Here is a 24,474-nt window from a genome sequence, read left to right as displayed (position 1 = left end):
TCAAGCCGGCATCCAACTTTACACGTATCTTCCATGTCTACATGCATGTTCTTCTCATTCCAAAGCCTCCAATTGGCTAATAAGTTGCAAGTTCCGGTACATCAGTTCACTATCCAATTCATTCCATGGTAAGTTTGAACACATCTCCCCCTTGTTATCTTTTCTTGCAAGAATAAATGGAGGCCATAGAATACCCAAAAATGAAACACCAGAGATATAAAGAAGGGTATTACCGTATTAGAGTAATATTTACTAGTAACTCAGCATCTAGAAACATAAGCAACTCTACATCCCACTTCCAAAATTCATTTAAGTAGTATCCACTTAAAGCAGATATAATAAAGACGAACTAAATCTACCAAATAATAATCCCAAACTTAACAAAGGCGAACTAAATGAAATAGTACTTCGAAGTGATCGTTTAACAAAGCCAATCAAAGTCTAACAAAGCAAAGCATGAAAACATTTCCTTCCAAAAGAAGGTCTCTAACATGACATAAGTACTACAAAATCTAACCTTCAAAAAGCAGACTTGAATGTTATATCACTCACAAATTCAGAAGGAAGCAAAACTGCATCGACATGGAATCGTAAAAACAAACCCTAAGCACCTCCCACATCGACAGTTATGAATCGAATATCATCTCAAAATCCGAGCTTCGTCCTTCGCCAATGCCGGCGCTTGGCATTGTACCTGCAAAATATTTAAAAAGGCATCATGTTATCAGATCTAAATTCTCAGAACCTCCTCAAAAAAAAAAAAAAAATCACCTGATGGTATTGCCAGTTCGCATACGAATCCAATGAGGAATCGGCCTATTCTGCCTCATCTTCTTCGCAAGCTTCTTCTTGATTATGAAGGTCTTATGAGACGGCTTTAATCACACGATCAAACAATATAAAAAAATGGAAGTTAAAACCCTAAATCGAGTATCCAAAACAAATCATGGTGAGGGATCTCGAAGAAACAGAGTTGAAAAATTAAAGAGAAAAGGGAGAAGAAGAGAGAAATGCGAAATCTCTTACCATTTTCAGTTGCTCGAGAGAAAGCCCTAATCGCCGGCTGAAAGACGAAGAAAGCGAAGCGAGGGAAAGAAACCCTAATTTATATACTTTTGCCGTCTAGGGTTAGAGCCTAAGGTTAAAATGGGGAATTTCTTGTGAGGTATTCTTAAATCCTATTCCTATCACTACCTTACACGTGGTTTAAGGCGAATGATCCACAACGTCCATCTAGTGGGCCCTCTTGTGGATGGGCCGGTACAAAAATTATTATAGGCCAATAGGGGGTTTCGAAACAGAAAAATGATTTGAAAATCCGTTAATCAAAGGGGAGATGATAAATTCGCACCCCCTGTAGGATGATTCGCACAGCTGTATGGTGAATTGACGTAAAAAAGAATCCAACTTTGAAGCTTCGTTAAAGCTTTTTGACGTCAATTTACGTTAAAGCGGTGTGAATCATCCTACAGGGGGTGTGAATTTATCAGGACCCTGATTAAAATTAAGTAGTTATATACTCCTTCCTAAAGTAAAACAACACCCCCGCCCCTATGGATATTTCCCTGCTTTTGGAGTTGGCGATGGCTCCTCCACCCCTTCATATATCCTAACTATATCTGTTAGGACGTTTTTGGGCTGAAATTTAGGACAAAATTACTGAAATTTTGGCTAAAATTATGTAAAGGAATAAAACATTAATATTTTATCTTAAATTTTGCCTTAATTTCCAAAATTACATAATTTCGACCAAAATTTGGTAAATTTCGGCAATTTCGGTTTCAGAATGTTTCGGTCCTCACCGAAATCCGAAATTTAAAACCTTGATCACAAGACGCAGGCCAACAAGAAGCTCATCCAATACAATGTTGCTTGCATCATTATCTTCTCCTTCTCCTTGACTCACCTCTTCTTCTTCTCCTTGACTGGGCTCCTCGTCTTCTTCTCCTACCTTAGATAGCTCATCATCCCTGAAGATTTGGTGTGCATTGAGTACCTCTGTCGGGTTCAACAATTTTTCGATGCTCATAGGCTGACGAACCTACAACTTGTTGATTCGATCAGCCTCAATCTTCTTCTCCAATGACAAAGGGTCAAAGCCATATACTCGTGTAGCACATGGAGCTTTGCAAAATGATGGATCCATTCGACTAACGAGGATTAATGATCTCGCAATGCCTCCAGCAGTTCTTGATTGCCATTCTCATCATCCCACGTCGTGCCACCTTTGTCCACATCATCGCTTGAAACTGGTCTCCATCTCTCTCTCTCTCTCTCTCTCTCTCCAAGTGCTAGCATTAATGTTATTAGGGAAACAAAGGGTAGGGGACAATGGTGATGGATATATTTTCCAATAATTAATATTCTCCAATATTTTATTCAAATAGCAGCCACCAGGAATACAAAATATTAGGGGTAATATGGCTAGATCACCTAGTTCAATATTAATCTTCAGCAACATTTGGAGCCCCTAGCCTACAAAAAAAAACTCATCTCGAACTTAATGGAAAATGTATATAGATGCTTTGGATGATATGCAAGAAATGAGTGAACAATGAGTGGATGAATTGGGTGAAGTTGTTCGAAGTTCTAAGATGTACGTTGGAAGCAGGTTGGGGTGTTCCAAGATGTGGGTTGGAGGCAGATTTTCATGAGAGCAGGCCCATTAGAAGAAGATGCTCTTGTTAAGGGAATAGATCATCTGACGTCTTAGTGATTATTTGTTTATATCAGTTTACAAACTTTGTTTTGAGAAGTGTCTGAAAAACAGGTAAAAGAAAAACTCTACGCAAAATATACAAAGGGCAGCAATTCAAAGTGAAATAGCCAATTGAAAGGATTTTCTGCTTGATCTAGAGATCATTTCGATTCGATCAGTAATGAAGTTTCAGAATATCAGCCAATTGTTTTGATTGTTAAATAGGATTCAATCATTGATCAGAATTTTCTGTATGAAAAACATGAACTAGTGTTTCAAGAAAGGGACAGAAGACTTGAGAATCCGGTTTACTGAGCCTAATTCGAATTGCTTAGCTCCAAATCAAAGATATCTGTAAGAATTGAAACCATTTTTTTTAATTGCCAAGCTATGCAAATCAAAATTGACAGAGGGCACAAGAAAATTGGACATGAGAAAATTGAGTGGTTTTGTGTCTCCAGTGGAGGGGATGAGAAAATTGAATTTTCAGTGATCCCTGTGTTGAACCAGTCGGCAATTCAATTGGGCAAAATGAAAATTGCAAGATTTGCCATGTTTGCAACGCAAATGGACTGAAATCTGTAACTTTTCAGAAAAAAAAAAGGTCTGAAATCTGTAACCAAGTACTCACCATTGAGATTGTGTGACCAGTCCCTACTGTATGTATAGTGGGCTATGAAAGATAATTGTAAACCAACTAAGAAAGAACAAGGGTTGATAGCACAGAACTCTGTCTCAGATGAGAATTTGCCCGAGGTAAAACCGAGCTGACTCGATTAAATTGTTGATTGACTCAGGGAATTATCAAACAGTGCGTAAGACAATGCATGTCCTCGAGCAATCCTGCAATGTTTAAGCTTTAAAAAAGACCTCATATAAACAAGTATTCAAGTTATACTGTAATGTCTAAACTTAAAAGACCTCATATATCTTTGCAAAAATATATTCATATAAACAAGCTACAGCATGTGCAACAAATTTACGATGGCATTCACACCAGAATCGAATGCATCCCGCAACCAAAATCTCTGAATGATCAGAATATGAATATTACGAGGTTACACAACCAAAATTACAGCTCAAAATTCTCCCTTATGCTGGCAGCCAGTTTTCTTACTGCATGATCATCAAAACAAGGATCCCTTTTCTTGATGTTCGATACATAATCCATGGCTTCTTCATATTGATTTGCTTTACAATAACCATCAACCATTGTTTTGTAGGTTAATTCATTCGGCTGGCAATCATGCTCCATCATATAACCAATAACATCATTTGCCTCTGTAAACATCCCAAGGCTTGTGTATCCAGCCACAAAAGTATTGTAGGTAACTATACAAGGGTGAATACCCATTGTTGTCATGCCCGAAAGGGTCCTTAAGGCCTCTTGCATGAGACCTTGCTTACAGAACGCATTGATGACTGTATTGTAAGACACAATGTCCGGTTTACCCCAGGAACTTTGAAGTACTTTGAGGATCTCTTCTGCTTTCCAACACTCCCCGCCTCTTGCATACATGTCCATCAAGCTGTTATAGGTGACAAGATCAGGTTTAAGACCACTCTGACGGATTGAGGATAACATGTCGTGAGCTCGATCATACATCCTATTTTTTGCATATATCGAAAGCATTGAATTGAAAATAACCAAATCGGGCTTATATCCATTCCTCTGCAACTCCTCGAATGCTTTTTCCATTCCCGTCAACACTCTACACTTGAAATAGGTGAGAACAAGGGTTTTCAAGAGCATCCAACTAGGAAAGATGCGGCCATCATATATTTGTTCCTCAATTGCCTCTATCCCCTTAACATGCCCTCCCTTTGCATAAGAATGGAGCAACAATGAATAAGATTTTTCGGTGGGCTTAAAGCCCTTGTTCTTCATGTCTAACACAACGGATTCTGATGCCTCCCAATCACCTTTTCTCGCTAGTGAGTTCAAAAGCGCATTGTAAGTTGCAACACAAGGACTAAAACCGGCTTTTATCATCTCGTCGTACATCTTCAAAGCATCAACTCTTGATCCACAACGACCGTAAACAGTGATCAAAGTGTTGAACGTATCACGGTCTGGCTCGAAACCACAATTCTTCATCTCCCTAAACACCTGTTTTACGTAGTTCATACCCTTATTACCACACATGGCCAGTACCGTGTTCCATGTCACCCGATTTGGGACACATCCATTGGACTTCATCTGTGAGAGTATCTCCACCATTTCATCAGATAGAGATTTCTTTCCAAGCATCCCAAGAATGGCATTGTATGTACACACGTTGGGAACACAGCCTGAGTTCTTCATTCGAGCAAACAAATCCATGGCCTTGCCCTCCATTCCAGCCCTACCATAAGCATCTATCACTGTAGTATAGGTAATTGCATTCGGCATAACCCCTCTACTAATCATTGTATCTATAACAGCTGCCCCTTCTTTACAGAATCCAGCTTTAGCATATGCCGCAACGAGCTCATTGTAAGTCACAGAGTCGGGTGGGCAGTCGCTGTCCTCCATTTCCTTCAAAACACGCAATGCCTCTGAATAATTTCCCACCCTGCCAAACACATGTAGCAACGAATTATAAGTCACAATTCCTGGAACATAACCCTGTGACTTCAATTCATCAAAGAACTTCAATGCCTCACTACACAACCCTTCTCTTCCACAAGCAGATATAACAGTACTACAAGTGAACTCATCGAATTCCAATCCTTTGCTTCTCATCTCATCCAAAAGGCTTAAAATCTTATTCCAAGAACGACCCATCTTCCCATAAACATCCAACATGACATTGTAAGTAACCAGTGTTGGGGAGAGACCCTTGTTCTTCATATGCTCAAACAAAGTGATAGCCTTCACATACCTGCCCGTCCGGGCATATGCATGAAGCACGGTTGTGTACGCTCGAATGTCAAGCAAGTATTCCTCTATGGGAATTGTATCAAATAGCTTAGACGCGATCGAATGCTGAGACTCTCTACCTAATATTCTAACAATAACTTCAACTGTTTGATCATCTAATTTTGATTTCTCCCCATCCAAATTGGACACAGCCCATTCAAACAAGAAAAGGGCTTTCTCCCAATACCCTGAGACCTCTAACCCCTTTAAGAGGCTGACAAGATCAACCCTAAGTATTTCAGTTTTTGCAGAATCTAAGAATGTGCATAAATTGGAAATAGGGTGTTTGATGATTGAATTGAGTATGGACTTACCTGTTTGGGAGAGGTACTCCAAGTGGGCATTCTCTGTAGGGTCTTCTTTGTCATCAAACTGAGAGAACAAAGGTGTTGTGGGCTTTTTAATAAGGGTTGTATTTTGTTTGGAATTTGAAGAGAGGTGTATGGAGGGAAAATGGTGGTTGTTTTTGGTGACGGGTTTATGGGTATTGATTGGTGGGGATGAAGAGAGGTGGAGGAGATGCTGGAGAATGGAATCAATAGGAAATGATGAGGAGGGAGGTGGTGAAGTAGGGAGAGAAGGGTTGAATTTCAAACTGGGGTTTGATTGTGGTGGTTTTGTTGCTTGGTAGGGAAAGGCAGGCTTGCTTGGGAAGACAGTTCCTTCCATGGAATCAATGGAAGGGTCAGAGGAAAGGAACTTGTAGGGTTTTGGGTTGTTTATTTTGGGCGTGTAGAAGAAAGGTAGAGGGTCGATTCTAATCCTCCATGGTTGGTCTCGGTTCGCTTCAACGGATAACAGGCAGTTTAGAGGTGTGAGTAGTTAATATAGAGGAGAAACCTTTTTTGTCTTCCTGAAAATTGAAGGGCAAAAATTGAATCAGAGGATGGATTCCCGTGGATTGACTTTAAAAAAAATGGAATTTTCCCCTTACAAGCATGTCCACCCCATTTTGTTTGTTTTTTTTCCCCTTAGAAAGACTGTATTTTCTAATTGATTGAGCCCAATCATCCAACTTATCCCTTGTCCCTGTTTGGATTGCAGGGAAAATATTTTTTAGAAAAAATCATGTACTTATTGTTTAAAAGAACAAAATAAAGTGACATTAATATAAAGGATAAAGGAAATTAAAGGTCCATGTAAATAAAATTTGAAGTCTGGCGGTTCATGTAGCTAAATTTTCTGGAAAAGTTTTTCTTTTCCAACACTTTTCCAAATAAGTCTTGCAATCCAAACACGGTGAAAATGAAGAGCTATCCAGACCAGAGTCAGCTAATCAGACGGTTATTACGGCATCTCCTGATCTGTATGATGGTACTAAAGTGCCCACAAGATGAACGCCCTAAATCCTTCCATATAATCACAGTTTGTTGGGGCCTACACGAGGGGTAGTTTGGCCATGTGAGAAGCCATTGGATTTGGAAACAGGAGAAATTATATGATGAAGTGCGTATAAACACCTACCCATCATCCCATCCTTGATATTTTATCCAACAGCAGCTCACTTTTTGAGGAGCTGCTCTTGGATCAAATATCAAGGGTGGTACTTGCTGTTGGGTATAGGGGAAATTTCGGATCATGCCTGTTCAAGATGTATCTGATAAATCTGTAATATGTAGAATCTGATAACGGTGCAAAATCCGATGTGTAGAAATAAAACAGCAAACAAGTAATGTGAGAGAAACTTGTCGATGGGTTGAAACAGTAAGCAAGTAATGTGAGAGAAACAACATCCAAGCAATTTTGAATTATAATTAGACTTTCTCCTTTTTCATCAAAGGAAAATACTTCTGATGTATCACCTTTATGTGTTTATACGGCCTTTCATCATATAATTTCTCCTGAAACAGTGAGAAGTTATATGATGGGTGGCCGTGTGAACCTGTATTTTGTAAAGGTACAGTTCGCCCACTCCATAGGATGATCCTAGCCGACCATTTGTTCGGCCTCAACATACACAGGTTGTGCCCAAAAAACTCATATCCATAGGATGATCCTAACCCTCCAATCTATTGAGGGACTGCACATTATGGAAACTTCTATAGATCAAAGGGTTAGGATCACCCTATGGATATGATTTTGGGGACATGTGGCTGAACAAATGGTCGGCTCAGATCATCCTATGGAGTGGTTTAAAAACCAGCATTCTGATGGTTAAAATCAGCTTCTAAAAAAGAGAACATAAGAAAAGCACATCTCAGTACAAGGGCAAACACAAATGTTAACAGATTAATTTGTAGGCTCGCCTTCTATGCAATGTGAAAGCATAACACTATTTCCTCATAAATAATGAAATCGAGCACTTGTACCATTCATTCACTAAGTTTTTAGTTTTTACTTAGTGCGATGATATTTTCACTCCCCGTCCATTACGCCTGCGCTTCCCTTTTTAAGGTGATTTGATGTCAAAAAGCGTTAAAGTTGCACACTATTCAGGTCAAATCACCTTATAAGGGGAGCGTACGCGTAATTGTCAAGGGTGGGGGGCGTTTTTTTTTTTGGAGGGGGGGGGGGGGGGGTGTGAATATCATCTCCCTCTACTTAATATTTAGTTTTCAGTTAAGTTGATGTCTTCTCATGATTTCCTTCTTCATTATTTCTTATCAAATAAAATATCAGTTTCTTATTGAAGTTGACTGATGGATCCGCTTTGGATACAAGACACCATAGTTGGTAGCCTTTGCCATTACGGGTATAAACGGATCGAATTCGAATCGGATATGGCTATATCCGAATTCGATTACAGTATACACTATCTGAATTCAGATTTAGATTCGAATTTGACAGATATTTAATATCTATTACCGAATTCGTATCCGTCGGATATTTTTCAAATTCGGATATTATCCGTATCCGTTTATCCGGTAAATTTTAACATTTTATTGCAGCACTTCATCTTTCTTCTCCGTCTTACTCCTCGAATAAATTTTCCAAAACCTAAATCCAAACCTCTACCTTTTCTTCACAAAATTAACTCTCAAACCATAAAATATATGAGATCATCTTCTTCCTTTTAAAATAAAGGCAGGGAGAGAGAGATTCGGTGGGGATGGATGATGGTGTTGGTAGTGGTCTTTGGGTTTTTTCTTTTTCTTTTTATGTACATGATGGAATGGGTTTGGGCTATTTTGAACAGGGGAAGTATGAGTGCTGATTGTAGAAGATGAAGAGAAATGGGGATGAAGATGGCGATTGGGTTAGAGATGGAGGTGACTGGCGGTGATGGAGGTGGCTGTGAGAAGGTTGAGAGGGGCGGCGGTGGATTTTGGTGGGGTTGGAGGCACCAAGGAATGCCGAAGATGGTGTCTCAGCCTCCTCCTTTCTCCTCTCTCTTGCTTTCTCCCTGCAAACCTTAGAAGTTCCCTCTTTTAATTGTATTTTGAGTTTTTATATAACCCCAAGTTGAAAAATTGATATGAGCCGTCCATTTACCATCAATGAATATGGCCTTTTTGCTCTAGAATTCTCTAGAAACTATGACATCTTTTTTCAATCACCGTCATCAATTTGTCTCTTTCATCCTACAGCGCACATTTGTTGCTTCATACACAAGCCATGTCAAACTCCAAGAATGCTCTTAAAATGAGAGATTACTTCATTTCCTACCCAAAACACTTTTTGTTGTTGTTTTTTTCTAAGAAGAAAATTCACTTTTCTTTTAGAAACAAAAGATAGTGTGTCATTACTAAAAATAAATATTAATGATATTATTAATAATAAATAAAAATGATTTACTTCTCGGATTCGGATGTTAAACGGATCGGATATACCATTTACCAGATTCGCATCCGCTAAGAGCCGGATATCTCATAAACGGATTCGGATAATATCCGCTTGAAACGGATCCAGATAATATTCGCTTTAAACGGATTCGGATGCAGACGGTAATCGAATTTTCGAATATCCATTTACACCCCTATTTGCTATGCAGATCTTAAGCCATACATGTACGACTTCGAGCTGTGAAAGTCACGGGAGTACATTTGATGCAATAACTTGAAGTTTATTTTTTATTTGTCACAGTGTCATTCTTGTGAATCTTTGATTTGTGAATAAGTTTTTTTTTTTTCTTTTCTAAAATAATCTAGGTTATAGCTCCTCACAAAAAGAGGAATAGACTGGAATAAGAAAAGTTAAATGCTTTTAGTCTATGTTATTATATAATATAATACCTAGCACATTCTCATTTTAGTTATTTTTGCGCAATAATTAGCTTACGATTAGGGTTGGCCATCATCAACAACCATCGACCAGATCAATTTCGTGGGGTAGAGAAATCACCCTAGGAATATCTGGATCAAGTGGTATCGGAGCCGCTAGATTATTATTATTATTTTTTTTTAGAAGACAACTTCATTGATTAAGATCAACCATACAATAGGATGCAAGGGCCAAGTTGTCCCCAATCACTATATGAAGTACAAATGTTAGACAAAAATAAAACGCCTCGCGATATCACCACCTAGGACGCCTAAACGAGAGTGGATTGAACCTCTTCCATATGATTCCTATCCACGCTAGCTTTTGCTACCTCGTCAGATTTTTCGTTTGCTGACCCGTAGGTGTGCACAAAGTGGTGTTGAAAGGTCATGCAATAGTCCAGAATTTGATAAATGATATTTGCGAGTTTCCAAGGGCCCATGGATGCTCCACTCGTCCAAGCTATAACACTGGAAGAGTCTCCCTCCAATATTAAGGAACCAGGTTGATTAATCACAAACAACTTAAGACCGCGAAGTAGGGCTTTTGCTTCTGCCTCGTTGGACTCGCATATCCCAACCAAATGGAACGTGAGAATGAGATGGTGCCCCCTGCATCTCAGAAAAGCCTTCCAATTCCTGCCGTGCCCGATTTACCTTGAGCGTTACCATCAAAATTGAGCTTGAACTACCGCTAGGGGGCGGCTTCGAAGAGGAGGATAGCCGGGTTTTACTCTTTTCTCCCAAATTATCGTTTGCCAATTCTTCAACATGTCAGCCACTGAGTATGTATTTTTTTTATGGGTAAGCTGGGGTTTAACGGGACCCCTACCGATTTATTAGATATAGAAAATGGTAGTACAATATGATCACAAACCAGCCCTAGCTCGGAACAAGCGAAAGGGGAGCGAGGCTCTACATATATGAGCTTCAAGCACTAAGCCTAAGAGAACAAAAAGATCAATACTTCTAAATTACATAATCATCTAATCTTGAAGGGGTGTGATGGGCTCTTTGTGAGCGCTTTGTCAGATTTTCTTGGGAACTTCCTGCCAATTTCCAAGTTCTGGGGTCTCCTCTTCACCATTATCCTCAGGTTCGAGGTGAATCAGGTGGACTTGATTCAGTTCTTCCGCCCATGATACATTCTTTTTTGGAGAGACTCTAGGGCCTTTTATGCTTGTTTGATCGTCGTCCTTTTCTAGAAAAAAAAGCAAGTGAGGAAGTCTCTTCAGGTTCGGAGTAGTCCTATGATCTAGTGTCTTCTTCACTCTCTTTGTCTTCCGTCGTTCCATCTGAATTCTGCTGCATTTGAAAGGTCTTCTGGTCAAAGTTAGAATACAGGGAGGTTTCAACTTGGCACTGCTCAGTAGGAACTTGGCACTGAGTATGTTGCCAAGAGATAACCTGTTTTTGCACAAGTGTCCTAATCTTTGATATGATTCTGACGATGGTTTTAACTTTGTGTTCAAAGATTCTCCTATTTCTCTCTTGCCAACTGTGCCACAAAGTACCAAACGGAACCAAGCCCCAAATGGATTGACCCGTCTCGCCGAAAAGGGAACTGAGCCAAAAAAGCAGGGTTCTTGTGATGGATCTATGAAAAACCCAAGAGAAACCAAATCTCCACTATAATCGCCCTCCACACTGCCGATGAAGAGAGCCACTAGATTATTCAACATGCAAAATTTTATTTTGGATCACTTTCTCTCCTCATTTGGCTTTCAGAGATTTCACTTTGTAGCTTTTTGGAGAATATAAGGCTTATATGGTTCACTGCAGTTAAACAGGAACATAGTGCATGCCTTAACTTCTCACGGTGGGTGTATATTTAGGCAGGTGCTATGTGCACATTGGTCAATTGGTTGTGTACTGGAGATGGAATTCCTTTGCGACTTAGTTATTGAGGGCATTCATGGGAGCTATAGTGTATCATCATTTTCAGTAGTTGAACTACAGTTAGCTTTTATTATTGTGGATTGTGTTCTTTCGGAAAAGCTCTGCTGAATTGGAGTTTCTAGAAATAGGAGAATGTAGCCCAGAATTTTTTTTGTCACAATGCTCTGTAAATCTTGTATCCTCTACATTCAACCATGAGCTCCCAAAATTTCATGTCCCGTGGCAACTGAGTCAAGCAAAGTGTTTGATCAGTGAAAATTACACATGGACCAGAAATTAATTGCAAACAACAGAGCTCTGTTAATCTTGTTTATTTCATAATCCACACAGTTTATCTTCCATTTTCAGATAAACCTCACGATGTTCATAACTGTTTTTAAGAAGTGGGTCTTAACTACTGAAATTGATCCATTGCAGGAAAAGAAAGGTATGAACCCAAAAGAGCTAGAAAACAAAGGGAGAAATGTGTGATAAAACTGTAGGCAGGTAATTTACAGTTTCAAGTCTGTTGTTTCATAGGATCAATAATTTTGCATTAGATCTTAACATGAGATGCCGTAATTGCGCAGATTGTGAATATAGTAACAGATGCAAAGTTAATTTCTTTCTTTTTATGATTAAATCATTTATCTATGATGGCTTAATTCGGTGCGATTCCATATGTACGGTTATTAGGAAGCGTTGGAAGAGATCTCTAATCAGTCAAGATCTCATCCATTCAGTCCCAAGGGTTTTTGATTGATGTTGTTACTTCTTTCATCTACCAGGCCACAACACCATGTAACAGTGGTTACAGTGCCGTATTTAAATTGGCATTTCTCCGGTCCTTTGTCATTTTGTACTAGTCTTGGGTGTTGAATGCTTGTTAAACTGATAAATCAAAAGCCACAACAAGAATAGTTGTTGAGCCTCCTTTCATCTTGAAGAATGTTTGCTTGAATTTCATGGGCATACGTGTGAAATTATGAATACCTACTGTTCTTTATGATGAACTGCAAATTCGTTGAAGATTAGTTTCTAAGGGTTTTTTTTAGCAAAAGATAACTATATTAAAAGAGAGAAGATTACAAGGAATCACCTTAGGAATATGGACAAAAGATCTAGAGAAAAAAATCTTTGATCTTACATTGCACAGATTTTATCCAAAAACCTAGTTAATCTTCAAGGACCTACACTCTTACCTTGTTTTGAAATGGCAATAATTATATATAGCAAATTTAGGAGGCCGAGATGGACCACCCATATCTACAATAGGAAGCAAGAAAGAAACATGAACGAAGAAAAAACAAAATACAGAGAAAACCCCTTCTCAGGGAGGAAGGTGGTCGAACCACATAATAGAACCACCGGAGACACCACGCTTAGCTAGCGCATCCGCCTTATCATTTGCCGATCTTCTAACATGTTGAAAGCCGATAGCGGACCCCGCAGTTAAGTCCTCAATCTCATAAAAAATGGAAAGAAATCTCCACGGAGGAGCCACCCCACCTTTCAGCCAACGAATCACATTTAACGAATCTCCATCAACAATTGTCTGATCCATCAACCTTCTATCAATATTCAAAATGCCAAAATGTGCCGCCCTCACTTCCGCATCTGAGGAATCAGACACACCAATAGAGCCATAGTATGCCCACATAACATCCCCCTTATCATTGTGACAAACCCCTCCCACTCCTGCCCGAAACTCGAGTCAATCTCAAGTCCTAAATTTCAACCCATCCGGAGATGTCACTATTGATCAAGCACAATGAGAAATTCATTCTTTAAGATGTCTATAAGCCATTGATTTTTGCCACCTCAATCTCACAGATGAGATCTTTGTTCAATGGTCCTGATCACCACATGCCACATGGGCACTGAGTCATGATTGGTTTAGTTGTCTATGCCAGTCTACCTCTGTGCATTTATTAGAAAAGAGAACACCATTTCCAAAAACGAAAAATATAGAACAGAGAACTCTTACCTCTTTGGCCAGTTACTGGGGCATTCTCTTTGTTTACAAGCTTGATTTTATTCAAGAATTTGCATCTACAGAATGTATATAGCTTTCAGCCCTTCCAATTGCACTTGCATCTATAGCTTCACAATTCCCTAAATCAGCTTCCAGCAAGGCTGGCCCCTGTATACCATGATGACTAAATTCCAAGAGTGCAGAGCTTTTGTGGGAGTCAATCTTCACAACTGGCTAGACAACCCTAGCCAGTAGTTATTAGTAAAGGGGTGTCCCCATAAAAATGGGGGGGCGAGAGTTTAGTTTGTTTTTAGTAAGAGGCGACGAAATATCTAAAAGGGAACAGAGAAAGCCTGATTTGCCCCACCCAGATGACTTCACATGATTTGGACCAATCATTTGTGGGCCTCATCATGAGGTGAGAGGTATGGCTTTAAAATAGGATTTTAAAAGTGATTCCAACTGTCTAATTAGTGACATAATTCAGAGAAACAAGCAACAGCCTGGAGTGATCATGGAGGTTCTGAGGGAATTATTTCAATCCCATATCATTTTACAATGAAGTTTCAAGATCACTTTGACAACATGTGGTTGGGCTCAGCTAAGGCTTCTCAATTCTCATGTTAAATCAAGAATGAGAGAAGAAAGAAGAAAAATTGCATAAAATATGATAGGGCGTTCTAGATAGATAAATATACACGCAATGTGGTTTCTAAGCCCATAATATTAACATGTGCAACAAGAAGGATGATAGCATTGGTTAGGTTTTTAAAAAACAACACATACTTACATGACAACAGAACCATCTCCCTCCCTAATACAGACATGTTTGATACATAACATGAAAACAGGAAGCAGTCACAATTTTGCAGAGCAATGTAGCCTGATTGAAGAGAACTAGAACGAGTTATGAAATGAATGCTTTAACAAGGTCTGTAAAGTTGCAAACCACACCCGTCCTTGGACATGTAATTTTGCCATCGTTTTTCTTGGCCATTTGCTCGAGTGCCTGTCACATGATCACAAAAAAAAATGTGAGACAAAGCCATAATTAATATCCACAAATGCAACTACTTTTGGCTTTCTATTTAATACATTAATGCTTTCTCCAGGGACTTTATTAGTTCTGACCTTTGTGCTGTAGACATAGCCATTTGGTAATACAAGGGGTGGATTCTCAGTGTCCATCAGCTCTTTAGTGATGTAGCAGACGAGCTTCGAATGATGCTGCTTTGAGAAAGGCAATGGCAATGCCAATTTGCGGAAACTCTCATGTGAGAGTGGGTCTTCTTTGGTGCAATCATCTTCATAACAGAATCTAAATGAGGTTAAGGACAAGAGCATTAAAATTGGAACGACACTAATTGTTATCAGTTCTTACGAATTCAGGATAGAATGCAAAATCCTTAACATACATATGATAAAGAAATCAGAATAATAGGCAGCTAAATAAGAAATCTATTGGTAAATGTGGATACGGAGTCTTGAGGGCAGATAAACCTGCTTGCAGATGAATATTCAGCAAGGGCTCAAGGGTCATTCCATACAGTTTGCAAAACTCCTGCTTGAACTGCTCGACAAGGTAGTCCCACTGCTTTGGCTCAAATAGAACCTGGAAAATATTATGAGAATCCAAATCACATCCAATTTGCCGATTCCCAGTGGACAAGACCAATCAGAAAAAACCCTACGACAGGGAAGAGAATGTCATGCCCAGAAGACCTTTTAATAAATTGGTAACCACTTACCCACACTTGAAGCAGTGAAAATCAATGCGGAACTCATACTTGAGTCAGAAATCAACCTTCAAGATGGAGTTTTGGCAATATCAACGAAATACTTGCTGATATTTTATGAAAATCAACCCAAGCACTGGATACTTGTTTTTTTTATAAATCACTGATATGATGTTTCTAATTCACATAAGCACAGAAGATATAAAAAATAAGTATCCGGATATGCAAAAAATACATTAAAATCAAGTCAGTGATTTCTTGAGAATATGTCTTATGTAGTATGTCTGCGCGTGCATATGTACAACGTGAAAATGATGTGCTCTTGTTAGAGGTATTCTCGCAGTGACAATATTAAAGTTACAGTTCACAAATTCAGCCAATCGTCCATTGAATCAGCTGATTCAAATCACACTGGCTAGTGGGCAAACCAATTTGCTTATGAATCAGGTGAAATCGGGTGGAATTGACCAATTCAATAATAACTGGACCATTCTTTCTCTCGCTCCTCGTTAGGTTTTGGCATCCATAATTGGCAATGGGTGCTGGAACTTCTGTGAGCAAGGACCACCACAGCTGAAGCTGGAACCTCATTGTTGCAATTTGAAACAGCCAGTGACAGCACTATCGCCCCATGGTGCTCAACACGTATTTCTCCCTAACCCTTTGGTGTTTGTTCATGACAGAAGTGAGTGCCCTTGCTGGGGATGACAACCTTTTCTCCAAAATGACAGGAAATGTATTAAAGCTATTGCCTTGGGTTCAAGACACATGGCTTTTGAATCAGCAGATTGAAAGAAGATCGGCCACAGGAAAAGCAATTTGCTTATGAATCGGGTGAAATCAGCATAAATCAACCAATTCAATAATAACTGGACCAATTTTTTTTTCTCACTCCTCTATACGTACTGTCATCCATGAGTGGAGATAAGTGCTCGAACTTCTGCATGTAAGGACCACCACAGCTAAAGCTGGAACCTTATTAAGAGCCATTGAGAGCACTGAAAACCCCAGCTCCCAACTCACATTTTCTCTCCTTTGGTGTATATTCGTGATGCCTTGTGCACTGGGCAGACCTTTTTTTTTTGGGGGTGTTTATTCGTGAGATAAGTGCCCTTGTTGGGGATGACAACCTTTTTTCATAATGATAGAATAGTTTTCAAAAGCTATGTGGCTTGGGCTTGTCATGTCATGCCATTTTGGTCTTTTTAAAAAAACTATAAAAAAAACCAAAAAAGGAAAAAACATGAACAAAATAATGGATTTATTTTTCTCCCATTTTTTTATTTTTCTTTTCATTTGTTTAGAACTTTTAAATTTTGAAAAATATTTAATTTTAGCAACTGGTTTTGGGAAGTACCCTGTTTTGATAATTCCACTAACTCATCTTGGCTTCAATTATTTAAACAGGTGTCGATAATGTTATTACAGTTCCCAAAAAGCCCTCAGAAGCCAGTTAAAAAAAGCTGAGTTTGTGCAATTATTAAAACGTGGTAGTGCAAATACCAGTAGCCTTATTTTTTTATGGAAAAACTTTCCAAATAGACTTGGATTCGCCCAATTAACATTCAGCCCTACCAGTTTGGAATTCTGGTTATGCATTTGCAAAACATGGTCACAAGATATGTAAATTACCCAAACCTAAGAAATCTTGAACAAATTTTTTAACTGAACAGAGACTTTTTTTTCCTTTGCTAATTATGAAGAGGGCAAGCCTTGGCGCAACGGTAAGGTTGCTCCATTGTGACCTGGTGGTCACAGATTCGAGTCACGGAAACAGCCTCTCTACAAAGCAAGGGTAAGGATTCGTACATCTAGCCCTCCCCAGACCCCGCAATGGCGGGAGCCTCGTGCACTGGGCCACTCTTTTTAATTATGAAGAGACCATGAACAAAGAATCACCATCAGATATATCTGTCAAATACTAGCATTGCACAAAAGCATAAAAAGTAGAAAATAGATATATGAGGTTTACCTTGTATGTAGCACATTCTGTATTACTCTTGAAGGCCAGGGTGGCCATAACACGCTGCAGTTCTTTCATATGAGTAGCTCCCCAAGGCGCAAGGTACTTGCGAGCATATGTAATTGCCCGCAAGTTATTTTCAGCTCTTACCAGCTCTACAAACTCCTGAAGGCGAAGTTGAAATTCAAACTTGCTCTGCCATACAGAAAGATTACGGAATCAGTCCATTTTAGAAGGGGATATATCAATAAAATTTTAAAATGGATATATGGTTAATTCCATTCAAGATTAAATATCTCACCATGGTGAGTGAATTTCTGGGGAAAGGGCCATGTTTACTACTTCTAAATGCCTTTTTTGAATGACAATGATTTATTAAAACAGGGAGCAGTGCCTGGGGATCGACATGATAGATACAAGCATGCTTTTAAATTTTCACCGAAACTGAAACGAAATGACCGAAATGTTTCTTTTTCCACCCCTAACGAAACCAAAACCAAAATGCATAAACCAAAATCATAAGTGTAAAAGTGCTATACTATACCAATATGGGTTACAAAATTATATTTATATGAATTGAATGCGAAATGGAGTGCACGTATTATATGAATTACACGTGAAATTTGGTATGTCCTAAATTATCAAACATGTGGGGCAGTGCATGTCACTAGGTGTTCGATGCTTTCAAACCATTATGGACAAATGTCTTACTCATGTGATGGTTTCTAAGTGTATTTGTGCTTATTCTAGCATTTCCACATGTTCATATCCAAATTCTATCATTTGCACATGTCTCCACATGTTTCCGTGATTTTACAGGATTTCCACCGAAATTTCCAGCAAGAACAAAACGTTTCCGTTTCCGTTGCAATCGAAACAGAACCCAAAATTTAAAACCTTGGATACAAGCCAAACAAAAAGAGATAGAAAACAAAGAAAAAAGGAATCAAGGAGGAAGTCGAATAGCACCATATCAGGCCTAAAACTACCGGAGCGAGCTAAAATGATCAGCCCCACTTTTGCATGCCATCACACATGCTGAAAATCAACCTAGTGAGCTAAAGTGATCAGCCTCACTTTTGCATGCCATCACACATGCTGAAAAACAACCTAGTGTCCTTCAACCCGATCAAGTACTACAATCACATCAGCATATCTCTCCGGGTATATTGCACCATTGCTCATCCAACGGACCACATTAGGACAATCTCCTTCAACCTTAGATATCAAATTAGTTTCGTTTCGTCTGAAATGGACGGAACTTTTCATACCAGTAAGCAAACAAGTACAAATTACTAGAACTATAACTCCCAGTCCGGATTTCATTCTGTATTAGGCTGTTTCGTTCTGATTTGTTCATTTCAGATGAAATCTCCTAATATGCTTTTTTTTAATTAACAAAAATGCTATCTAATGGCTCTCTTTTTTTACCGTTTTGACCTCTTCTTTTGTTTGTTAAGTTTTAACTATTTTATAGTTGTTTCAAGGATATTTTGCATCTTTTAACCGCCCCAAACAAAAAAGCCGATAAAACTAATCTAATCTCTCATTTTCTTCATTTCTTCCACACTTCTATCTTTCTCAAATCCTTCTACTCATCTATATTATCATTATGTTTGATTTATCTGTAATTTTTTTGTGCTTCTTCTACTTCCAAAGGGCAGTTTTCTACTTATAAAGGATTCTAATTCTAATTCTAATTCTATACAAAGTGAAGGCTTGAAAGTTGAGTATTTGCCTTTCTTCAAAATGATATATTCGAAAGAGGCACCCTGTATTTGTGTTGAAGTCTTCCTCTAATCAGCTTGGGCTGTCACTAATGCAAGCAATACATGACCAGATTGCCCGTCCCCTCGTTGATCTGATGGGTCGAACTTGGGTAATTATGAGCACAATGGGATCAGCGGGAATCTGCTTGATCATGGTAGCATGATGAGGTGGATCTTCTCTGTGCCCATTGGTATTGCTGAATCTAGTATGGAAGAGGTCATGGCACTTAGGGAAGGCATCTTGCATGTTGACTGTACTAAGCTCAACGAGTTGCTCGTTGAGGAGGATTTGCTAGTGTCATCTGATGGCAGTAGAAAATGGGTAGATATCGTGGAGGTTTGGGCAATCTCCTCATTTTTGGGATGTTTATAGGTCCAGTTAACAGGGAGGCTGATGATCTGACCTGTGATTATGTTTCCAGAGGGTCCCTTCTTGTTCATGATCATTTTTTGTGATCCTCCTTGCACTTTTCATTCTCTTTTCCTGCCATGTTTTTAGTTCTTTCTTTTTTACCATCTCAGTCGCTTGTACATTAAACACTTGCTTATCTATCAATAAAGTTTCTTCACCATTCAAAAAACTTGTTCATTAGCCAAATCTCCCTACACTTGACTTTCTGTTTACCCAATCTAAAAACTTCTAAAAAGTTGAAAAAATAATTATTACTATATGCAGTAGAGTGCAGACTCCATCCACCTAGTATGAATTTTCATGTGAAATACAGAGACATTCGCCTGCCATAGTCATTTTATTTGCTTCTTCTGCATGTCTGTCTTTGCATTATTTGAAAGAACTGAATAAGAACCAGGTATTTAATAGAGATTTTATATCAAAGTCAATGGTAAAGACTAGGAACCAGCTCAGAAATAACTTTATGACTTGACAGTCCATGAAGAACCTCACATGCTACTTTAATTGGCATTTTGCCATCCTCATCAATTATTCACAAACATGGAGGTTGGAATTTGAATTAAGAACCCACATAATCCCTAAACCAGGCCAATACATTTAAGCTGAGAGTAAATCAAGGACTTTTTGAATGTTAGCCAGAACTATTCATAGCAAAAGATACAGGGATGTGTAGAAGACCAAAAAGATGGTGCATACAAGAATAATAAGCGAAACAGAACAGTTGCAGAGTTCCTTGCACTAAATATCCTCAAAACTCTTGAACTACAGCAAAAAATAGATCCAGGTAGACTTGCCAACACAGCTTGTAATTAAAACTGGACGATAACTTCACTAGGAGATAAATATACCTTGGATTTCTTCAACCTGGACCTGTTCTCTGCACACCAAGCTAGAGCAGGAGTCACTTCTTTGTTTTGGAGAGCATCAATCACCTTTTTTGCATCAAGGAATACATCAATATCCACAAGATCCTGAAACATAAATATCTATACCGTAAAGATGCATATAATGGCTGCCTTAATGAAAAATATGTGTATCATGGATGGTGCACAACTTAATTATTAGTCCATTGGCTTTGCTCACTAAAATGGAATGCTACGGTGCTTCGTTCATTCCAGTGTTCCATTCTAGAAAAGATGCTAGGACCGGTAGATTTGTTTTTAAATGGCTAAAAAAATTCAAAGAAATGGGTTCTACAAATGTATGACAATGAGAGTTTTGATGTGTTTTTAACCCTCCAGTTGTTTGGGAATGTTAAAAGACATCAAATGCTCCTCAAACAACTAAAGAAACTTCACTAGATAAGGGTAAAAAGGGAAAATCCCAAAAAAAAAAAAATATCGAATTTTTTTTCCTCAGAATCCAACAATGAATCTATGGAAAATGCCCAAGCATCCTCGACATCTTGTTTCCATATCCTCTTCTTTATCGTCGACCCAAGGCCATTGAGCCACGTCAGCAACAATAGCAGACGTTGTGAGATTTTGTACGTTCACAATTGGTGTAAGAGCTCGTTCGTCCTGCATCAAGAGGCTTTCGGAGAGATCGTTCATCTTTGATGTTTGTCCTGGTTTCCTCCTAGTGAAGGAGCCCGCCATTACCTCCACCTATTTTCTGAGGTTACATTATTTTTAGCAGAAAAAGTATTTGAAAACCTCCTTCACAACATGGAAAAATGGCACTACAATTGGGAAAGCCATCCAGGATCCTCGTACTTTGCAGTTTTGGAGTTTAGGCATCAGATATGTTTTCTTCCTCTCTGGGATTTTTGAATCCACATTAGATTGGATCCTTTTGGGCAGCTTCTCCTTCAATCCCTATATTGTATTGGAGAAATGAAGACATGGAATTACAACCCTACCAATGTGCTATGTCAACGGCAAACCCTCTGCAACATCAATTGAGGACAAAGAAGAAACCCCTTTCCATGCAACCAATACCTCTCCAGTCCTCTCCTCTGGCTTTGGGGAGAAGGAAAAAGAAGGGAGAGTGGAGGTTGGGAAAATGTTAGGGCGAAAGGATGCAAGGATGTATAGGAAAAACTGGGATGCCCGTATTGGTAGGATATTCTGGCCATTTGATATAGATTTGATGATTAGGGAGCTTTCCCGTAACAAAAGGAGGCACCAAAATCAATTGGCTTTTATAATCCGTCTTTCAGTCTTAAAACTAAAGGGACACTTATTTTAGCAAAACTAACCATCGCAGTACATAATGCTTTTATAAGTTAATGGGTTTAGACCTTGGATCTATTGATATCAGTTAAGGAACATTGGGAAAAGATGTCAATTCGTTAATTGGTATTGTTAAAGTATAAAAGATTAAATAACCCCTTCTCCAACAGCTTAAGCTTTTGGAGTAACTGGTTGTTTCACATGGTATCAGAGCAAAGGTCCTAAGTTCAAACCTCCTTGATATTAAAAAAAACCCACATGCAATGGCTAACCCAAAAGTGGGGCCACATGTGCCATGTGTAGGTCAACCGGCACACATGAGGGGGAGTTTTAAAGTAAAAAAGATTAAATAACACCTTCTACAACAGCTTAAGCTTTCGGAATAATTGGTTGTTTCACAGGTGTCATTTATATCTTTCAGAAAAGGCAAGTAAGAAGCACAATGAAGAAGTGGGATCCAAATATAAGTTGCAAATGTAAGTGATGCATCATGACCACATTTAAAACCCACATACATCTAAAAAATAAGTCTTCATGCCGAGGCACTTATAACTGCCAACACAAACATTAACACGTAAATGAATAGCCCATGACATTATATTCAAAGATGAAGAAAACAACTAAACCTTTCAGAGAAACAACACTAGTAACCATATATGATGAGTGGAAAGTAAAACTTACCTGGATATTGCTGCTTTCTGCAAGTCTCATAGCAGTATCATAGTATGACAAACGCAACATATAGTCCACTAGAATTCGTTTCAGCCGTGTGTTGTTCCACTCAGATGAATTTTCAACTTCCACTTCATCAAGGTGATCGAATCGAACCCGACATTTCTGGACTTGCAAGTGCTCAGTCCTACTTCCCTCTTCCAGCTGGTTGCTCATAAAAACAACAGCGAAAACAGTAAGCAATAAAATACCCAATAACAACATACTTCTGTCAGATAGATTCTCATTTAGAAGCTACACCTATTTATCTTTGATGAATAAAAGGCATAGACGTGAAACACTACATATTTATAGTAAGTACACTGAGGAGGAGTCGTGAGTTACAGAATCTCTATCTGCTCACATCTAGTTCAATATAATCCATAACAAATAATTTGGGGAGGCAAAGTCTGAGTATTGAAAATCAAGAAATGTATGTTTACAATGTGCTTCATTGATCCTACACGCGCTACCATCCTTTCTTTGTTTGTACAACAACATACAGAATGAGAGAAATGACACAAGTGCCCAAGTTTCTCAGCGAATTTTGTGACTACCTAGAGCACATCAATCAAGGGTTTCCATATATAATCAGTATCATCAGGGCTATTACAATAGTTTTCTCTTAAAAATGTATTCAATGTAAAAATAGAGACAGAATTAAAACAGATAGGGGTAGATTGGGATATTAGTCTCTAGTCTCTATAGTAAAGAACAACAAGTCTATATGTAATACACACTAAACGTTCTTCATTACACAGTATCATTAGAACTCTTTTCTTTAAAAGAAAAAAAAAAAAAAAAACCCAGTATCATTAGATTTTTTACCTTCCTCTTGAGACCCTGGAGCCTGGAGACTAGAGAAGTGAGGTGTTGGACAGCTTCTTCATTGGACATGAGATCTCGATCGGCGGCTTCAACCACGCTGGACATGACAGCATTCATCTCTTTCTCAACAATCCTTTGATTAGCCCTCATTGATTTCTTAAGGTGTTCAAAAGGTACCCTCAAAAACTGGTGCTCCAGTTTCAGAGATTCTGCTAGGTGGCTCAACTTTGATGCCACCGGGGTCAGACCCGCAATGCTGCCCACTGGGGTGGCTGAGCCCGAATCGGATCCGCCACTGTTGCCGTTGGGCAGTGACTCCATTTCCATATAGAGATTTTTTTAGGTTAGTGTTAGAGTTCTTGGGCTTGACCTAAAGGGAACCGGATGGGATTTTGAGATCCGATTATATTATAGACAGAGTAATTAATGGATTGAGAAGGGAGGAGATGATTGCGGGGGTGTTAAAGGGGAAGATTGAGGTGGGCAGAGCTAGGAAAATCTGGATCATGATCCGAATGGTAGACAAGAAAGGATCCTAAGTTGAATCGAATTCTAAACACTGATGCAATCTGAGTGTTGGATTCGGACTGAATCGACTTGCTAGGGTTTTCTTGGAAGAAAAGGAGAGATGCGTGTTGAGAGAGAATAAGAAGCAACAACTATCGAGGCTGGTAAATTCCCCTTACCGGCACAACCGGTACTCTCTCTCTCTCTCTCTCTCTCTCAACTGCTACAAGAACCTCTCAACTTGAACCCATGGGGCCTTGAACAAGGTAGGCCCTACTAGGCATACTTAATCTCGCAATCAATACTCTCTTCTCTCCTTCAACATGAACCCCTAGTGGGGCTCACAATGAATTGTTAAGACCTTTTAAGGAGGTGAACAATATAAAAAGGGAAATGATATCACCACTACCGTAGTTTGATCATCGCACTCCTCACAATATTAAAATGCGGTATGGCCTGCACCATAGGATGATCTAAACCGTCCATTAGATGGGCCACAGCCTAAATAGGTTGCGCCTCAAAAAATCATTTCCATCGGTGATACCACTAGTTGGGACCTAGGTAGAACTCGCCCTTAAAAGCTAGCCATTAAGGAGAGGGTGCCGAACCCCTTATGAGCCCATCCACATCCATTTACTTTTCCGATGTAGGGTCTTTGCTTTTGCGTGAACCACCAATAGGAGGAGCTTCCTCAAAAAGTTTCACTTGATTTGCTAAATAAC

At 39.0% G+C, this 24,474-nt stretch overlaps 3 protein-coding genes across 4 annotated transcripts; all 3 read right to left on the bottom strand.

Moving 5' to 3' along the window:
- Window positions 1-377: 377 nt before the first annotated feature.
- Window positions 378-1,178, bottom strand: LOC143850701 (large ribosomal subunit protein eL39-like). The gene is made up of 3 exons (XM_077359926.1): window positions 1,027-1,178; window positions 772-875; window positions 378-694 (listed from the first exon to the last, which is right to left on the bottom strand). Exons 1-3 carry the CDS (start codon window positions 1,027-1,029, stop codon window positions 646-648), a joined length of 156 nt encoding a protein of 51 aa, XP_077216041.1. The 5' UTR covers window positions 1,030-1,178; the 3' UTR covers window positions 378-645.
- A 2,420-nt stretch (window positions 1,179-3,598) lies between these two features.
- Window positions 3,599-6,557, bottom strand: LOC143851383 (Tetratricopeptide repeat (TPR)-like superfamily protein). The gene has a single exon (XM_077360787.1). It carries the CDS (start codon window positions 6,267-6,269, stop codon window positions 3,771-3,773), a length of 2,499 nt encoding a protein of 832 aa, XP_077216902.1. The 5' UTR covers window positions 6,270-6,557; the 3' UTR covers window positions 3,599-3,770.
- A 7,730-nt stretch (window positions 6,558-14,287) lies between these two features.
- On the bottom strand, window positions 14,288-23,975 carry LOC143849852 (LisH/CRA/RING-U-box domains-containing protein). Of its 2 annotated transcripts, none has more exons than XR_013235885.1 (7): window positions 23,246-23,975; window positions 22,388-22,582; window positions 20,381-20,503; window positions 17,361-17,546; window positions 15,153-15,264; window positions 14,784-14,970; window positions 14,288-14,661 (listed from the first exon to the last, which is right to left on the bottom strand). XR_013235885.1 is itself a non-coding variant. In XM_077359119.1 (7 exons), exons 1-7 carry the CDS (start codon window positions 23,570-23,572, stop codon window positions 14,560-14,562), a joined length of 1,254 nt encoding a protein of 417 aa, XP_077215234.1. In that variant the 5' UTR covers window positions 23,573-23,967; the 3' UTR covers window positions 14,288-14,559. The 2 variants fall into 2 exon arrangements, 1 of the variants encoding a protein (XP_077215234.1); XM_077359119.1 differs by having other exon boundaries at window positions 15,131-15,264; window positions 23,246-23,967.
- Window positions 23,976-24,474: the final 499 nt, after the last annotated feature.

The sequence above is a fragment of the Tasmannia lanceolata genome, unplaced genomic scaffold, assembly GCF_043159265.1.
Source record: "Tasmannia lanceolata isolate RefF3 unplaced genomic scaffold, GAP_Taslan_0.1 ptg000018l, whole genome shotgun sequence".
Lineage (NCBI taxonomy): Eukaryota > Viridiplantae > Streptophyta > Magnoliopsida > Canellales > Winteraceae > Tasmannia > Tasmannia lanceolata.
The sequence above is the reverse complement of the archived record's forward strand: the minus strand, read 5'-3'. Positions and strand labels throughout refer to the sequence as shown.